The sequence below is a fragment of the Protopterus annectens genome, chromosome 2.part2, assembly GCF_019279795.1.
Source record: "Protopterus annectens isolate FY-2018-M chromosome 2.part2, PAN1.0, whole genome shotgun sequence".
NCBI classification, from domain to species: Eukaryota; Metazoa; Chordata; order Ceratodontiformes; family Protopteridae; genus Protopterus; species Protopterus annectens.
Window position 1 is genome coordinate 881,249,484 of NC_056730.1, and position 19,727 is coordinate 881,269,210.

A 19,727-nucleotide genomic window follows, 5' to 3' on the forward strand; every position below is an offset into this window, starting at 1 on the left:
TTTCATGTGTATTAAATTCTCATCCAGCTGGTATTGTAAATCCACAGTTTGAGCCATGTAGTCAACGTCTGTCTTTCTCTTCTTTTTTCTTACAGTAATGTTCTTCAGTCCTTCCACATTCAATTTTGATTTCTTCCTTTTCACCTGCCCCTTGCCTTTTTTTCCTACATTCTCCATTGGAAAAATGCCTTTTTCTGTAGACTGAAGGTTTTCTGACATAAAAAATATCATCATTCCCTGTAACCTGTGTGTTACATAACAAAGCAGGGTCCTTTGTGCTAAGTATTCTCTTTCATTTACAGTCATTAATCAGTTTCTTTTGCTGTGAACTTCTTCCTTTCTTTCTTTTTTTTTTCCTTCTACACAGACTGGATCTTCAGATTGCTGAATACTTGCATCCAGAATTCCAAAGATGTCAGGGGCATTGTCTTGTTTCACAGGGGTTGAATGATCTTTGCAGAAAACAGATGCATCATTTCCTAAATGTGTTCTATGCCTAACATTACTTAGTTCATCAGTCCAGTCATTAATACACAAAACAACAGTTCTCCAAGCCATGCCAATTGCGTAAGTGCAATCATCATCAAGTCTAGATTTACTTCTAACAATGGTAAGCAAATCATCCAACTTTTGACACAAGGAACCAGATCATCAGTGTTGTTAACTGTTACCTTTAAATTACACTGTACAATATATTTTTGCATTAGCAAATCATTAATTGCATACTCATTCAAGGAATCCATATTCAGCTTCAAATTAATAAAATATTGCAAAAGAAAAGAATAATCAAAATCTGTAACCACAGAAGAGAGAACAAACCAACTTCTACGACAAAAAAATTACACCAGCAATATACAGCTAAACAACAATTCTGACCATACAAGTTCTACAAGCCAGATAAAAGTTGTAATTCTTCATTATTGCTTGCAATCGCACTTCTTTTTAAAAGTAAAAATAAATAAATCACAAACCAAGACAGGATTGTTTAGATATGCTCAGGATATCCACCATTGCTCAGTTTAATTACTTTATTCTTTTTCACCTACTTTTTTCTCTCTCTGCTATCCACTTTTAAGAAAAAGTTTTAAAATAAATAGTAATAAACAAAGAAATGCATGGTTTAAAGGCTCTCAGCTCCCTATCACAATATTATGTAATTTGAAGTATCGCTGAAGATCTCTTAAAAAAATGCAAACAGTTGATGAATGCCAGACATTATACAAAAGCAAACAGTCGAATGCTAATAGTGGCACAAAGGGCTGAAGAAAGCTCTTAATAATGTTGGCTATACATCAATGTCTCACAAACCCTCTCAAGGTCCCATGGATTTCTGACACAGGCACAACAAAGAGCTTCATGGAGAACAAAGGGAAACTGACTGGGATGAGAACACACACACGAGGTAGGCAAACACAAGAAATGCTTTACTGGCACAGTGGCCCTGTCTAAAGAAGACATGCTTTTGCTGCATGTAAATTGCAACCTGGCAAAGATTTAAAATGCTGCAGATTTAACTATGATAGTATAAAACAAAATATTGCTAAAGTATACAGCAAAAAGAGATAAGAGTCAACAATTCAGCATTTTTAATGTACTGCATCACATTTAACTAACTTGTAAAGCATCTCACCTGACTGCTGGCTTGTTACTATTCTTTTAGGGTATGTTTTACTGCGGGTTCGCTGAACATTCTGGTCTGGTCTTGGTAGCTGAATCGAAAAGTCTCTGCTCAGCTGAAGAGCTGTTCTACCACTAGTCAATAAAAACAAAAATTGTCATCAAATTATCAAAGAGTTATTTTGTTTTACTTGTGATAATGCACCAATATTTTGCTGTTATGATGGGTGTGCTAATAAAATATATTTATATATATAAAGATATTTACAGATCTACAAACCAAAAGCAGCAGATTTTAATAACCTAAACACAACAAAGCTCTGCTGTTGACAGTGCAACTTCAGAGACATGTAAAGTAACATGCAATAACACCAGAATGAAAAAAGAATTGTTTACTGTTTGTATTTCCTCTGAATACCTGATATAATTTTATTGTATCTGATTCATCCCATAACTTCAAGCTCTTCAGACATACTTGTACTCATTTAGTAACTAATGATCTCTACATGTGGATAACTCACATGGAGCAATAAGACTGTCTACATCTCAAGTACAACAAGGGATAAATCAAGTATAAAATAGAATAATATTATACACTGGGACAAAAGGACAGTACATAAAACTACAATACAGGTACACTATATCTGACTGTGATGAGAGAGTGAATAGCTTTAGTTGTGTGACACTATGTTAATCTGTATAAGTTTTAACTACTAGTCAAGCAAATGTGATAACACTTAAGGATTACTTGGATTTATGTAATCTGTTAAATCTACAAAGCAGCAGCTATTATAATCTTAAAAGTATTCACATTACTTCTCTCTAATACAATTTCATGTCCATTTTTAAGCCACCCTTAAATTCTGTTACCATTGCTGAATCTCCCACTATTTGTCAGAAGTTGTTCTAAGTATTACACCCCATTCTATAAAAAATTGAGCAAACTCTGCAACACACAGAGATGAAGAGGTATCTATGACCCAAATTATTTTGGTTCAGTTACTGAAACATACACTAGTAAAGCCAGCTGGGTAGGGAGGAAATGATGAGCACAGCCAGCTTGCTTTGCCTGAGCAAAAGAGTTGAGGAAGTGTGTCTTTGAAAGAGTACTCAGCTAACAATCCCTATTGGACACCAAAGATGGATGAAGGTGTCTAACTACAGTGAGTGATAAAGCCTTGTGCTGCCCTACTGCTATCCTAATCCTTGGGATCTCATGCGGACATGCAAGAAACGGTACAGCTTTACATAAGAACACCTCTAATGAATGGCTGCATAATGGCCACAGTCAGGCAAAATCTGTATACGCCATGGCACAGACTCTGTTAGATGTTTTGTTTATTTTAGGCAGTGAGATGAACTACCATTTAAATAAAAAAACAATGACATATTTATGATGATTTATTTTATTTAGTTATAGATTTTGTTAAATAGTCCTCTTTGGAGTACCAAGCTTGCTAATTGATTTTTTTTTCCACATAAGCCTGTCATTTCAGGATGCTTTTTCAATAATGAAAAGGTATGCTGTCTAGACACTTGTACTGCCTGGGGTAGGGAGGGCCATACAGTTGGAGGGCAAGAGGACTATAATATGGAAGCTGGTATACAATTCCAAAAATCCTGTCTGCGCCTCTTCTCTTACCCATAAAGGGGGAATGAGTGGGTGTCAGAAGTTGCAGTGATAGTTCAATGCCCAGCAGTTGTGGAAGACAGAAAAAAAGACAAAATAAATACTTCCACACATCTGCCTTAAGTCATCCTCCCTCAATCTTCAGAACCTGCCTCTTGTTGGTGTACAGTGCATTTTCTTCCCTGAAAAAAAAAAAAAAACACAATGCTCTCCTAAACTTTACCATTTCCCTTAAAATATATGAAGACTTTTGTCACATCTCTCTTCTTCACTTTCTTAAGTGTCTAAATATTTGGTTCCATCAACATTTCCATACAAGACTTCTGCTACAGAGCCAGCATCATCTTGGTAGTCCTTGTTTGAATAGGCTTACTCTCATTTAAGTCTTGGTAGAAATGTGATCTCCAAAACTGCAGAAACTACAGAAGATGGTGACTCACCATATGTTTGTACAGATGAACAAATGACTCCTTCCTTCCCTGCTCATGCCTTTGTCTTGTCATTCCACTATTCCATCAGCTTTTGTTACTTCCATTATACAACAATTCTATATATGAAAGTCATTTGAAGTGATTATCACAGTGTCTTTACCCTTCTGTTGTTGTCATCATTTTATCACCACCACCACCAGATGTGCAGTCTTTGTGTTTTTACTTGCAAAGTACACTTCCTTACATTTCTTTGCATTCATTTGAAACATATCCATGTCAGAACATTCTGCAGATTTGTGAAATATTATTTCATTTTTCACAATAACTTCATAGGTATATAGGTTGTTACTAGGCTAACAACCACTAGGGCCCTTACAAGCCTAGCTGTCTAGCTCACCCCAAACCATTTGAGTCCCAAGAATCATATGGAGGGGCATGTCAGTAGGAAGGTAGCTTAGGATTTGTTGAAGGGGTGTTAGTTAGGATAATACTTTTCTTATTGATGGCCACTGTCCATGAGGGCCATGGGGGCCATACTGCAGATACAGTTACAATTTCCCATCCAGTTGTCAAGGTTTTGTTTGAATAGTGTCAGGGATGAACTCTGTTTTATAGGGATGGAGAGCCTACTCCACAGTGCAGGGATCCTTTGGGACAAGTCTGTCTGTCCAGCATGTTCTGTTTATGTCACAAATGAAGTTCAGACCCCTGGATCTAGTGTTTCTAGTGCTATTTGTTTTGTGAATGTGCAACACATCCATTAGGGCTGAGTCTGAGGAAGCCTTATAAGCCAGGAAAATATCCCCTCTCAGCAGCCTATAGGAGACTGAATACAGAGACAGAGAGAAGGACAGGGTATTCATGCTCTAAAGTCTCCTGGAGAGAAAATGCTGTAGGCATTCCAATCGTTGCAAGTGTCTGGTTAGACACATGCCAAAGGGGGCATTGTATTAGTTGACAGGTCTGATAAGGACCAAGTACACTGGTACTATAACCTCCTTGGACCTGGATGCCATTCTCTTCCCTATAACTTGGATGACATAGAATGATTTTTTTATTATCTTAGCTACATGTTGGTCAAAGATCAGATTGCTGTCTGCATATGTTCCCAGATCCCTTACTAATGGGTCAACTTTTAGGGGAATTTTATTGATGGAATAATTAACATGCACTGACACTATCCCAAACAGCTTTATAATGCATTTTCTGGCATAGAGTTTACCCACCTGCAAGATGTTTATGTCTTGGGGCGGATCTATAATATCTCCCACTTTATAGCCATTTGCGAATTTGGTGAGCCAGAGGCCTTTAATGGCCTTGACTTCTGAGAAGTAGATGCCAAACAATTGGTGGAGGTGATGTCACAAATTCTGACTTTTTGAGTCCTGTCTGTCAGCCAGCTGGCAATCCAGTGAGCAATGTAACGGTTTAAGCCAAGCTCAGATTGCTTTTCAACCAATGCCTAAGTAGGCTATAATATCAAATGGCTTAGCCAGGTCAAGATATGCAGTATGCACTGTTTTACCCTTGTCCATTGCCTTGACAACCATCTCAAAGAAGTCTACCAGGTTAAGTATGCAAGACCTTCCCTTAAAGTCAAATTGGGATGGGCCCAGTGAATGTAGGTTCCCAATGTCATTCATTTCATGGATTTGTATATTAGGCTTGTTAATTTGATGGGTCTGTAGTTACCTGGCTTGGTTTATGGTCCATCCTTGTGGAGGGGAAAAAGAAGTTATGTACCTACCATAACGTTCCATGTTAGTTGTCTTCATCTCGCCTTCCTTCTTCCTGGTTGGGATCGGAGCTGATCCTCGGCTCCGACTCGGTCATCTTCAATAGCTCGAGAGCTGTTTACTGGCTCGAGGCTACCCCTTATCCCATAATGCCTAGCGATAGCTACCCAGATCTCGTCTGAAATAGCTAGCTCCAGACATAACAACATAATAAATCAGTCAAGAAGAAGTTGACTATACCTGTCATATTCTCTTAAGTCAAAAAGGACACAAGAGAACACACAGTCAATGAAACAGAAAAAAACTCCTCTTGATCCACTAGGACAGGGGGGTGGAGGGTGGGACGCAAGAAGGAAGGCGAGCTGAATACAACTAACATGGAACGTTATGGTAGGTACATAACTTCTTTATGTTAAGTTGTGTATCTCACCTTCATTCTTGCTGGTTGGGACAGCGTCCCTAGCACCTAAAAACCTGGGTGGCTCAGTGGAACAGACTCTTCAGAACAGTGGACCCAAAGTTGGCTCTGCTCCTGGAAACCATACACAACTTGTAATGAGAAATAAAGGTATGAGGGTTTGCCCACGTGACAGCTGCACAGATCGAATCCATGGGCAACCTGGACTGGAAGGCTACAGAGGTGGCCAAGGCCCTAGTAGAATGACCTTTCGGTTTAATAGGTAACTCTTTGTTCCTTAACTGATAAATGAAAGAAATAGTGTGAGACAACCACCTGGACAAGGTTACCTTGGAAACTGGGAGAACTTGTTTGCCCAAGGCATAAGAGAGGAATAGTTGGTCCGATTTCCTTACTTCTTTAGTTCTGTGCAGGTAAAAACACAATTGCCTATGAACGTCCAATTGGTGTAGTTTGTAATCTGCCTTGTTGGCATAATTACGGAAAACACAGGAAGATCTATAGATTGGTTTAAGTTACTTTCTGAGCAGACTTTAGGGAGAAACGAGGGATTAGTCCTCAGAGCAACCCTGTCCTTATGAAAAACCAAGTAAGGAGGATAAACACACAGTGCCTGAAGTTCGGAGACACATCTGGCTGAAGTAATAGCTACCAGAAAGAGTGTCTTCCAAGATAGGAACTTGATAGAGCAGGAAGCTGCTGCTTCAAAAAAGGGGGCAGAATTAAGGAGGTTAGGACTAAATTAAGGTCCCAAGGAGGAGGGGGATCTCTCACTGGAGGCCTAAGAAGAGTTGCCCCTCTCAAAAAAGCTTTACACAGCTTATGAGACAATGTTAGTGTTCAAAAAACCAACATGAAAGTTAGAAATGGCCACCATTTGTACCCTGATCAGAGAAGCAGCGGACCTGTAATGAAACAGTAGAGCTAGAAATTCCAAGATTTTGTGGACTGGGGCTGAAAAGGGATCGACATTCCTAGTCTTTGCCCAACAAGAAAAATGTTTCCATTTGCTAGCATAAGCTTTCCTCGTTGTAGACTTGTGAGAGGACACGATAATGTCACGGACTGCTGGGGAAATGCTGGGAAGCCTGGATAAGATTGGAAGTGGAGCAACCAAGCTGTAAGCTGGAGAGTTCTTAGGGATTGATGCAACCCGTCTGATTGATGAACCAGGACGTCTGGAATTGGGTCCAGAGTCCAAGGTTGATTGAGAAGGTAACGGTGCAGGAAGGAAACCATATCTGTAGAGGCCAGTAGGGAGCAATGAGGATCATTTTGCAACCCAACGATATTGCTTTCTGTATAAGTTTGGGCATCAGAGGGAATGGAGGAAAGGCATAAAGAAGTCCCTGGGGCCAATCGTGGACTAGAGCTTCTCTTGGTGTGTGACCCGGAAGGGGAAGAAGGGAGAAGTATTTGCTGCATTTGCTGTTGAAGAGGGTGGCAAAGAGATTGCAGCAAGGCTGTCCCCATTTGCAAAAAACAAGATTCGCAATTTTCTGATTCAGAGACCATTCGTGAGGCATTAGAATAACTCTGCTGAGCCTGTCTGCTATGACATTGGATCTCCCAGGGATGTGCGTCGCAATCAGAAAACGTTGGGAGGAAATCACCCACTGCCAAAGTCTGAGTGCTTCTTGACACAGGGGGTAGGACCTGGTTCCACCCCGCTTGTTGATGTACCACACCACTGACATGTTGTCCATTTGAATAGCAATGGTCCCAGGAGGAAAAGAGTCTTGAAGGGCTTGCAACGCCAGGAGCACGGCTCTCATTTCCAGGACATTTACGTGCAGATGGTACTCGTGAGGTTGCCATGTGCCTTGGACTGTCCTGCCCAGATAATGCCCCCCCCCCCCTATCAGGGAGGCGTCTGTCATCACTATGGCTACCGGAGGGGTTGTATGAAAGATCTGCCCTGAGTAACTAGTGGGGAGACCATCCACCATGAAAGATGCCTTTTGCATGCGTCCGTGATCATGATCTTGTAAGTCATGGGTAGCTCTTGGAAAGACCACTGCGTAAACATAAGCCACTGAAGAATCCTCATATGAAAGCGTGCCAGTGGGATTAGGAGAATGGCTGCTGCCATGGAACCCAGAGTTTGAAGGACGTACCTGACTTGGATCCTTTTGCTCTGCATCAGAACCTGTACCTGCTGATGAATTGCGGACACCATTTCTGGTGGTAGCCTTGCAAACATATCCCTTGTGTCTAAGTCTGCTCCTATATAAGTGATAGACTGACAGGGCAACAATGCAGATTTTTCAAAATTTATTGTGATGCCGAGCTGTGAGCAGATTGTGATTGTGTAGTCCCCGTGCTTGTATGAGTTGATGTCTGGTGGTAGCAGTAAGGAGCCAGTCGTCTAGATACGGAAACACCTGGAATCCTTGACTCCTCAGGTGAGCCGTGACCACTGCCATACATTTGGTGAACACCCTGGGGGCTGTGGTGAGACCAAAGGGCAGAGCTCTGAACTGATAATGACTGGCCCCCAGCCGGAAGCAAAGATATCTCCTGGAGCACCTGTCCATCTTTATACAGTAGTATGCATCCTGAAGATCTATAGAGCACATCTGATTGTCCTGACCCAGAAAGGGTAGAATGGACCATAATGTGACCATCTGAAACTTCGTTCTTTGCACAGAACTGTTTAGTCTACTGAGATCCAGAATCGGTCTCCAGTCCCCTGTCTTTTTTGGTACTAAAAAGAACCTTGAGTAAGTTCCGGATCTGTGCTGGTCTGCCGGGACTTCCTGGATGGCTCTTTTTTCTAGCAGTTTTGAAACTTCTATTACTGCTTGCTCCCTCAGATTGGGTGGAACATCTGGGAGGGTCTTCCTTGATTGTAAAGGGGGTTGAAGGAAGGGAATTTTGTAACCTCTGGATATAATGGACCGTACCCATCTGTCTTGTGTTAAACTTCGCCAGGCTTTTGGGTACAGCAAAAGTCTTCCCCCGACTGCCTCCAGAGATGAGCAGCCAGGCAACCCTTCAGGGATGCTGAAAGGGCTTATCAGAGAAGGATTCTCTGTTGCCCTGGTTCTGCGGACCCCCTTTGCCACGATGGCAGCGTCTATTGTTATTGTTTCCCCCCTCTGCCTCTGGAGGAAATATCACTACGTGTGTCAGGCAAGGCTCCCTGAGATTTACGGAACCACATCTTACCACTCTTCTGACCTTTGGGGTAAGGTCCAGAGGGAGTGGAAAAACGGACTCCCTAGGCAGAGAGAGTCTTGCCTTCTTGCTCACACCTAGTCTAAGTGTCTTTCACCTGTGGTCCAAAAAGAAAGGAACCATCAAAGGGAGTGTTGGTGAAGGACTCTCGAAAGGGTTCCGCAAAGTTACACAGCCGCATCCAGGCATGCCTCCTAAGGGCCACCCCAGTACCAGCGGCTCTACTCGCCCCATCGACAGCATAGGAAATGAGCTTCATGGAGGAGTTAACAACAGAATTAAGCGTCGCTAGCTGGGAAGCTACCTTGGCTTGTGCTCCCTCAGCTGTTGGATCTTGGAGGGTATCTCCGAGCTCTTTAAGGAGATCCCTTTGAAGTCGGTTAAATGACACAGGTAGTTCAGTGACCTCATAGAGAAGGTCGCTGAAGCGAACATTCGCTTCCCATATCTGTCCATCGTCCTAGACTCCTTGTTAGGGAGGTGGACAGATGAAGAGGTCTCCACTAACTCTTTTTTGGTGACTGCTGCTACCACCATAGCATCAACAGGAACACCTTTCAAAAGGAACTGCTTATCCTGGGATGCTGTAATAAATTTACTAGGTGTCCTCAGAGTTGGTTCCACTGTATCCGGAGCTGACCAAGCCATTCGAGCCACCACTGTCATAAGTGAATCGAAAGGTGGAGACACCCAGGAGGTGGAAGGTCGGGAACCGAAGGCATCCAGAAATACAGATTCATCCTCAGAAGGGGCTAGGGGATTCCAGTTCCCCCTCTGCTTGAGCATTTCCAGGATGTCCGAGAAGGAAACATCTTCAGAGCAGGATCTCAGGGACCCTTCCGATTCATCTAAGTCTGTATCAGAAGTGACAGACTCAGGGGAGTCAATGTGCTTCCTCTTGCACTTCTTCTTCCAAGGGGGCTCCTCTGAGTGATCAGGGGAGGCCTCGGAAGAAGAGGAAACATCCAATGGGGTGTCCTGGAGCATTGGTTCCCTACGCTTGGGGTCTGGAGGAGGAGCAGAGGTTGGCACAGGCACTACAGGGGACAGAGCCAGAGGGACTAATAGTGGAGCTGACTCAGTGGCCAACACACTCCGCATGACATCGAAGGCGTCCCTGCCATGATGCAGAGAAAGCTCCAGTTCCGATGAAATAGGAATCTTTCTCCGCACCGAGGGAGACGGCTCCGAGGCCGATGTAGGAGCTGAGCTCACCTGTACCTCTGATGCCACTCGCCCCCTTGGAGCCGACAAGGGAGCCCCGGCGCCCAGCTCCCTCGATGGATGGCACCACCGAGGGAATTGGAGCCGACGTTGGAACCCAAGGAGATAGAGTTATTGGAGCCGACGGTTCCACTACTTGAACCCCAATAAACTCCGGTTCTGAACTCATTGGAGTCAGAGGAGGAACATCGAGAGAAGGGGACGGAGCTGATACCTGTTGAGGAGGGCTGGACAACAACTTGGCTAGTGCCTGCGACTTTAGCAACTTACTGACCACTCTCTCCACATCATGATCCCACAGCCTAGAGGATCGAGAGGAGTGAGAGGATTGGTGACTACGCTCGCTCTGAAGTAAAGGAGACCGAGGAGCCGAATGCACCGATTCTAGTGAAGGGGACCTCAGCCTCTTGTGACTCCGTGACGGCTCCGAAGCCTCTGATGGAGCTGACAGGGAGACTGTCTTGTCGGTGCCAGCTGGAAACGACGTGGAAGGTAAATCCTGTACCGAAGACGGCTCAGAACATGGAGCCGATGGCTTAGTGGATTTAGGGGATTTCACAGGCTGTGAGCTCTTGATCGGTGAATCCTGGGGTTTTAAAAGACCCCTAAAAATAAGCTTATTCTTATGCTCCTGCAGGACTCTTGGACTAAAGGCATGGCAGATAGAACAAGAGTCCTGCAGGTGCACAGCGCCTAAACAATAGACGCAAGAAGTGTGCCCATCTGTCAGAGACATTTTCTGACAGCATGAGTCACACTTCTTGAACCCAGAAACCTTGGATTCCTTTGACATCCTTGAAAGTAGAAGGAAAAAACTATTATAACAATAACAACCAGAAGCAATATACATTCTACAAAAAATACACTACTATAAAGACTATAGCTAAAGTTTTTTTTTTTTTTTTTTTTTTTTTTTTAAGATAATAGGAAAGCCTCTAACTTAAAAGGCTAGCCTATTAGAGAAAGGTAGAAGGAAAAGCCCAACTTAAATGGCTAACCTGACAAGAAGAGGTAGGGGGAGGGGGTGGGGGAGAACTCTCTAAGTTAAACGAGTTCTACAAGAAAAAGGAGGGATACTACAAGCTAAACAACTAACTATCACAAAAACAAGACTATCGTTAATAATAAAATACTAGAAGGGTTGAATTCTAGTGAAAAAAGTTATACAAAAAACTTTATACGAGCCTGAGCCAGAAAAACAACACCTCGCAGCTGAAGCGGCAAAGGAGATCTGGGTAGCTATCGCTAGGCATTATGGGATAAGGGGTAGCCTCGAGCCAGTAAACAGCTCTCGAGCTATTGAAGATGGCCGAGTCGGAGCAGATTGGCTCCGATCCCAACCAGCAAGAACGAAGGCGAGATAGACAACTTAACATTGACTGTTGCAGTCCTCCATTCACTTGGAATACAGCTTGTTTCAAGGCTGCAGTTGAAAAGCGACTCAAGTGGTCCTGATACGTCATGCTTTAGACTGTTGAGGAGGCAACCAGGGGATGTTGATGGGATACATGGAAGCAGTGCTCTTGGCTTTAAAGAGTGCTGCCAGCACCTGGTCCCTTACAATAGCTGGGGGAAGTATGCTGGAGGGGCTTTCACCTGGTGCAGCTGTGTGGAGGGGATGGGGGGGTGAAGTCTGAGCTGAATTTAGCAGCCAGTAGATTTGCTATGTCACTCTGATCAGTGTATGTGGTATTATTCACCACACTGTTGTAGGCTACCTATAAGGTTCCAGACATAGCTGAAGAAGTCCTTCAGATTGCCTTTAACCTGTGTGGCTATCCTGACCCCATAGTTGACTTTATCTGACCTCTTATTTTCTTGTTTAGTTGTATTTGTACAGTGACTCTGGAATAATTCTGTATAGGCAGTTGTGGTCTTGGGGTTAGGGGAGTCTTGAATTTTGACAAACTGTCATTTAATAGGATGACAGCTCTGGCGTAGATGTTGACATCAACTGCAAACAGGCATATCTTTCCATCTAGCCCATCAATAATATTACTCAAATAGACATTAAAAAGTACCTTTCTAGTATGTCTGCTGTGTGGCACTGTACTGCTAACTGCTTTCCTTAGTGCAACCACCTTTTTTTTTCAGCCAGGTAACAGCTTGGCACCTGCTTGAAGACTGCCCAACTCATACATGAATCTACTGTATGGCACTTAGACAAATGTCTTAAAAAAATCTAAATAAGCAATATTCACAGACCCATTCTGGCTTAGTAGTTTATCTAGCCAGTCAAAGATTTAACCATAGACTTTTTCTTACCACCTCAGCAATATTTTTTCTGTATGTGTGTCATGTACTCTTGAATTCAATCATTGATTTTAATCTCAAAGCCTCCTCAAGGAGGTTGTTACATCCACACAAAACCCTGATGGAAGAAAAAAATGCTTCCTCACATTTTTCCAGAATATTAGTACCTATGTCTCGTGTTTTGCGGGGATGTTATATTCCTGCAATGTCCTCACCTTCTCCTTGCCTTTCCCAGAGATATGCAGATTAAGTTTACATAATTTCTGATACAGAACCTAAACGATTTTCACTGCTCTCCTTTGAAGTACCTCCATCTTAAGCTTGTTGGGTCCAAAAAAGTAGCACATTTATCAGTAAATTACAGAAAATGATTTGAATAATAACTTGTCATATTTTTTCTATTCAGTGTTATGCGGACTGAAATAACTATATGAAATCACTAATCTGCCTACTGCTATTACTTGATCTCTCATTTTATCATGAAAGAGTGAAAACATGGTGACAATGAATGGTAGCCATGGTTACTCTTACCAGGTGGGAAATTTCTCTAGAAAAGTAGCACAACGGCAAGCTACACCATCTGATGACTTCTTTATAGTTAGTTTTATGGTTTTAAAGTTAAGGCTAAAATTGTAGGACTAGGGTTTTACAGTTAGGTTTAATGTACTTATGTTGACCAACAAGCTGCATTAAAATTAAAAAAGAAAAAATAATTCCACAAACCCATTACTGTTAATGCTTGTATGCAACCATTTTCTACTCAGGCATTCTAGATCAAACATTCCTGGAGAAGTGAGAGAGAGAGAGAGAGAGATTTTCATCTCTGTAATCCCTTTTCTCCACCTGGAGTTTATTTTTCTGGTGACTATACATGTGCAACAATACAGTATTTACTGACAAGTGGTTTCCATATGGCACCACTAAGCTCTGATCATCATCTGCAGTTGGTAAGATTGAAGGTGTTTGTTAGTGCTTATAAGATACTGTTATTAAATTGCTAATAACAGTATCTTCTAAGCACTAACAAACACCTGCAATCTTACCAACTGCAGATGATGTTTAGAGCTTAGTGGTGCCATACAGCAAAGTATTTCGCCTGACTCTCAGCATTGTCAGACACGGTGTACAGAAGCACCAAGAGTAAAGTGACTCTGTTACTTAACATAATCTTTGATCTTAGTCCTGAGGTAACATTGCCATAAATCAATGTATCAAGTTTGTTGGCAACCACTTCAGCAAATGTCTTGCCACATTAATGATACAACAGACTCCATATACTCACAGCTACAGTCCACAGATATGCAGATTAAAAAAAAATCAGGAATAACACCACTTATGCTTTACATTCTGTGACAATATTTGGATTAAGAGTGGAACCAAGTAGGCACAAATCAACTATCAATATATCAGACAGTTTCTCACTTTAACTCATGGATGTTTGTTAGTTTACATAACTGAGTTTGGAAGATTTGCTCAGTGTATCTTGTAAACCAACTCCTCTGCTAGAACATAATGTGCTATCAAGTATCCACAATTCCAAATAAATTACTACTACAGCACCACATTTTGGCACGTTACATGTAATTTCTGAAAAAAAGGTTTGAACCAGCAATACCACGCTGTGGAATATTAACTCCACTTTCTTAAGGCAAATAATTTATGTTACAAATTATCTGTAAGTTTTGGAATTTCTCCATTCTGTCCATTTAACAGTAGGCAAAGAAATCACTGCTAGGTTACATGTGGAGCCAGACCTTAGCTCATTCAACCAGTGTGCCTTTGTTTGAAATATTACACTTTTCACAGTGCAGCTCACTTTAAAAGACAGGCACAGAAAAGTTGGAGACAATTTAAATGAAATGCTCCAATACTGCATTTATGGTGAAATTTCTCACTAGTGATATAAAATCTGATGGGATACAGAGAGGAATGAATAGAAAAAAGACAGTTTGGAAGGAATGGTGGATGATGGTCAAAAATTGAGAGGAGGACCAGTACGTGATCGACTATTAATATTGCTGTATCACTGGTATAGAATACCAAAGAAAATCAAGGATGAAAGCTTCCATCTCTGTGCAGTCTATTAAATGTGTGTAATGGGAAAAGCAGAAATTTGCACATGATATTGCAACAGAATAAGGAAGTTAACAGATGAATTCAGGAAGTAATGGTGTGAAGTACGTCAGAGAAAAAAAGGAGGACTGTTGGTTACTGTCTTTGTTCACAGTGGAAGGAAAAGTACGCAACAGGGAAGAGAGTGAAGACGTATCTTGCAGCAAGATAAAAAAAATTAGAACTGCTGTCTGTTAGAAAGGAGGATATAAGGAGCTGGATAAGGAAGACTGGGTCAGGAGTAGGAAGTGGGAAGAGATGGGGATAAGGGATAGGAAGGGAAGGCTAAGGATGTGGAACAGAGAGGGAGAAATGGTTACAGTATTAGTATGAGCAGAAATGTGTAAATCCTAAAGAAGGGAGGTATAGAAAAAAGGTGATATATATTACACTTGATGAAATGTAACACCACCATCCGCCTTGTGTCTGAATGTGTTTTTACTGGGTGCTCTAGTATCATCCCCCATCCCAAAGACATGCTGCAAGTTAAGTGAAAATCTTGTAAAATGTTTGTAGCGTTGTGTGTTCTGTGTCCTGCAATGGTCTTACATCCCATCCAGAACATGTATGACTACTTTATGGCCACTGAGTACTGGGACAGACTCTGTTCTCATGCAGCCCTGTATTGCATTTAATTGGTAATTGGAAAATGAAAGAATAAACCAGTTTCTTAATGAAATTAATTAAAATATTCTCAGACACTCTTGGTTAAATAAATTAAAAAACTCTTGGACAAAGGTAAAACAATTGAAAAATCACCAGAGAAGTCAAAGAGTAGGAACTGACAGGAATTAAGACCAAAGAAGCATTTCCCCTGTGTTTTTCCAAACAAATTGGAAGTGCAGGTAGAGGCGAAATAAAAGTCTCAGAAGTCATAACCACAAAATAAATAAAAAAAAAAATGAAAGACAGAAAGAAATGCCTACTTCTGGCCAAGTTTGGCCCTCTTGTAATGTGAGGAAGCAGAACAGACACCAATGGCAGACGCAACATCCAATAGTTCTGAAATGGAAAAATACTAATCCTTCTGGAGAAAAACAACAAACTCAAATTCAAAAAATATAAAAGAAGCATTCAGCTGAACACCATCTTTAAGCAAAACAATTGATTTTAGATAAAACTATTTTATTCGGTCAAACCATAATATAGTCTCAGCTTTCTTTTTAGCCAGTTCAAAAGTATTATATATATTTATACTGTAGTGGTGTTTACCAGATCTCTTTATCTGTCCAGATTTTCACAAAATTTTTTGCCTCATATTTTTGGTTTGTTCCTCATAAAAGTTTTGGTTTTCTGGGAAATCAATGAAGACTGAAGTCACTAAATGAAATGCATTTGAGTTTCAGACTTCATATCCTTCACAAAATGCATGTTAACACACATCCTGTTTTTTTTTTTCTAGCACTTTACTAAGGCTGTAAGAGCAATACTTAAAATATGTCCCTATTTTTTGGGCCATTGTCCCCCTGATATTATAGGCTTTGTCTGGATTTCTTGTGCTAAGAGATTGAGAGGTATGATCCTTGCCCAATATTTCCTGCCTCACAGTGAAATCTGAAAAAAAACTGAATGTGGATTAATAGTATTAGCATTAGAATAGCTAATTACTTCACTTACTTGGAAAGTCACCTATAAAGTTGATTGATATCCGAAATGACGTACTTTATTAAAAGAAACATAAATTATGTGCTCATTGACACCATGCTTCTCCACCAACAAAAAAGAAAAAGGTCATTGAGTTAGAGGAAGGAATAATTCCAAAAGTACACTTGTTATTTTTAGGAATGTATGTAGTATTACTAAGCACAACTAAAGAAAACCCCTGTGTAAAAGCTGTCAGAGAGCATTGCAATGCAACAACAAAGCACTAACTTCAAGATATCTTTATATTGCACAAGGAATAGGCCTTGTGCATTCTGTCACTCTTAATAACCGAATAAAATCTTACAGATGTCAGGTACATAATTTCATAGGTGTATACTAGGCCAACAACCACTAGGGCCCTTAAAGGCTTAGTCTTGCAACCCAAATGTGACCCACAAATGTGATTTATAGGGGATGATTTACTGACTGCTTCTGTCCATCAGAAACATAGCAGACAGACCTGGGTTGAATTTCCGTTTATCCATTCACAGGTCCAAGTAGTGCTTAAATAGGGATAGCGAGGTACTCTGCTTCACATGAATGGGAATTCTTTGAAAAACATGTCTGGCTCTCCAACATGAAACTCAAACAGAAAATTTTAGGTTTTTTAATCTAGTAGTTCTGATGCTTTTGCAGATGTGCAAAAGATTAATCAAAACAAGGTCCAGGGATGCCTTGTATGCCAGAAAAAGATCACCTCTCAAAAATCTGCATAACACTGAGTAAAGAGACAGGGCTTTGACACAATCAGTGTAGGACATTGTGTTTATTATCTGTAAATAACCTACAGGTCTAACTCCTTATTTTTACTACATCCTTTTCCTAATGAGAAGACTGGGATACTTGAAATACTTAATTATTATCTAGATAGGTATGTAGTACTATATAGTGCTATGACTGGACAGCACCTTCTGCACTGAAATGATACTGTTCTGTGCAGACGTCAAAAGGGCTAACACTGCCTGACGAAATGTCAGCTACTCCATACCAGTTACAAACCATAAAATTGTGTTCACCACTTAAAGAACTGTCTGACGACAGACTCTAGATTCATTTAGGTATAGTTTTGTAGGGAAAAACAATCTTGCTCAGACAAACCACTATAGAACAAGTCCAATGGCGGTGGTGTGCTCAGTTCAGGTCATCACAGCTTTTTTCTTCCCTTTTTGATGAAAAACTCATTTTTCACAGTTCAGTGCTTTTCTTGCTTCTCAAAGTCTTGAATAACACTGTGTGAGTGCAGATTTGCTCAATTTATAGTAGATGAACCACAGATGGTTCCAATCAAATGAAGCCAACAGTGGAGCTCTTGTGATTTCAGAACCTGTAGCAATCACAATTCTCTTGGCTCTATGACTTTGAGTTACATTTCAATGACTCCAAGTGGGTTAGAATTTCAGAAACATTAGTTTTTATAGGCGGGAAAGCAGGTAAAAAGTGTAATTAGAAGACAAACAGTAGGGAGCAGTAGGGGAAAAGTACTTAAAGTAACAATGGGGGCTGGGAGGGCTTATAACTATGTATCAGACACAGGATCAGGGAAAAACAGTAGCAATGTAACATTCAACTGTAAGCAGGCAAATGATAAGCAAAATATAAGACCCGAGCAGCAAAGCTAGAATGCAAACATCTATAGGAGCACACAAGCACAAACCCTGCAGAAGAAAATCACACTATTGGCGGTACTGCAATCCAAACTACAATCTAAGGCACCAGACCAGGCAGAGATCTACCAGTAACACTGTTTATGGAAAAAAATCAGTAAAAAATAACTAAATGAGAGTCAGCTCCTATGGTAGTTCACACAATTGCAAATGAAACTGCAAGACTAAGGCAAAGGCCCCAGACATAGTTCTAATAAAAACAGTTAACGTTTACAAGTAATTATACTTATTGAGACAGAAGTGCAGTATAATATAGAAACAATGCTCAGATCTTGCAGTAATTCACAGTTCTCCCAAAATTATAAATGAAGCTACAAGACTAAGGTCCTGGAACAAGTGATTTTTGAAACAAAATGAGATGAGTAGCAGAAAATGCAAAAATAAATGTATCAGAATGAAGGTGACTGTAAGTATAGATTAACTATGTAATAAGAACCAGAAAATGCAAGAAGTGAAGGCTAACTCAAGCTTTAAAAGTCTAAGGGGAGGACCTTCCCAGTTTAATCTGTCAGTACCCAGTAAAATGAGCATAGGAGATGAGACTGGGACGAGCTTCCAAGGCCAAGTATACTGAAGATGAGAATGGGAGGAGCTTCCAAGGCCAGATGTACAGTAGGAGCAGGTAGCTCAACACCTCCAAGATTAAAAGTACAACAGTGAAATGGTGAGTGGGTGGGAAACAAAACTGATTTAAATGGTAAGATAAGTACAGCCGCTTAAATGTATTTCACTGGATGCAAAATGGAGTCCAAATACTTTGTTTGGATTTAGCTTCAACAGAGCTTTCAACTTGGTTGGCATAATGGTTAAGGTGTTACCTGACAGACACAAGGTACAGGATTGGATTCTCACCTGGCAAAACTGGCTAGGCTTAAAATGGTTTACAAGGGCAGCTACCCTAGTACTTAGCTATGAGTATATGAACAAAGATGGCTGACTGCTCTTGTAATATAAAATACCAGGAGAAAATGGAAGCTGTTAACATCTCTAAGCCCCAGACAATAGTGCTTATCTTCAAAGAACACTACGCACTAGACAATAGTGCTTATTTTTCAAGAACTGCAGAAATCCTCCCGTTTCTGTGTTTAATGGCTACAACCTCTAAATAAAACTCACATAGCTGGCCAAAACTGTCTGTTCTAAATTTGAAAACTGAATAAAGAACAGCAATTAGATGCAGAAATGCTGATTAATCCACTTAAGAGCTTAGAAAAATAACAATGTAATCTGTAAAGCCCAAATCAATGCATAATAGCTACAGCTTCAGCTTCACAGAAGAAACAGTAAAAATATAGAACAATGATAAAGTCCACTCAAAACTGATTTAATACTTAGGCACAGCACAGAACCACTAGAAAAAGGCACTGCAAACTGTAAAATGCCTTCAGTTAATAGTTTTATCACTAGATTCAGAACAAACACATAATAAGAACTACACAAAACCGATTTAAATGGTAAGACAAGTGCAATAGTTTAAATGGACTTTCCTGGATGCAAAATGAAGTCCAAATGCTTTATTTGGCTTTAGCATCAAGATACCTTTCAGCTTCCAAGACTCAAATATGGCTTATTGTTCATGTAATGTAAACCAGGGGGTGAGAACACAGAGGCTATAACAGCTTCAAGCTCTAGCCAACAGAAATGCAGAAATAATTCTGGATAAAACTCACACAGCTGACCAAAACTGGCTGTTTATTCTAAGTCTGAAAAGTGACTAAAGCAGATTAATTAGATGCACTCATAGACCTGGCTTGTCAGGGCCAAGGTCAGTATGTGTTTATTTGTGAGAAAGATCAGTATAGCTTGTGTGGCAAACCT

At 40.8% G+C, this 19,727-nt stretch overlaps 1 protein-coding gene across 1 annotated transcript in view; it reads right to left on the reverse strand.

Annotated features, from left to right (window-relative positions):
- EPB41L4A (erythrocyte membrane protein band 4.1 like 4A) overlaps window positions 1–19,727 on the reverse strand; it is a 2,214,504-nt gene that overhangs the window by 774,886 nt on the left and 1,419,891 nt on the right. Inside the window, exon 12 of the mRNA XM_044064468.1 lies at window positions 1,631–1,752. Within this exon, the coding sequence (XP_043920403.1) occupies window positions 1,631–1,752 (122 nt within the window). The remainder of the gene's footprint in view (window positions 1–1,630; window positions 1,753–19,727) is intronic.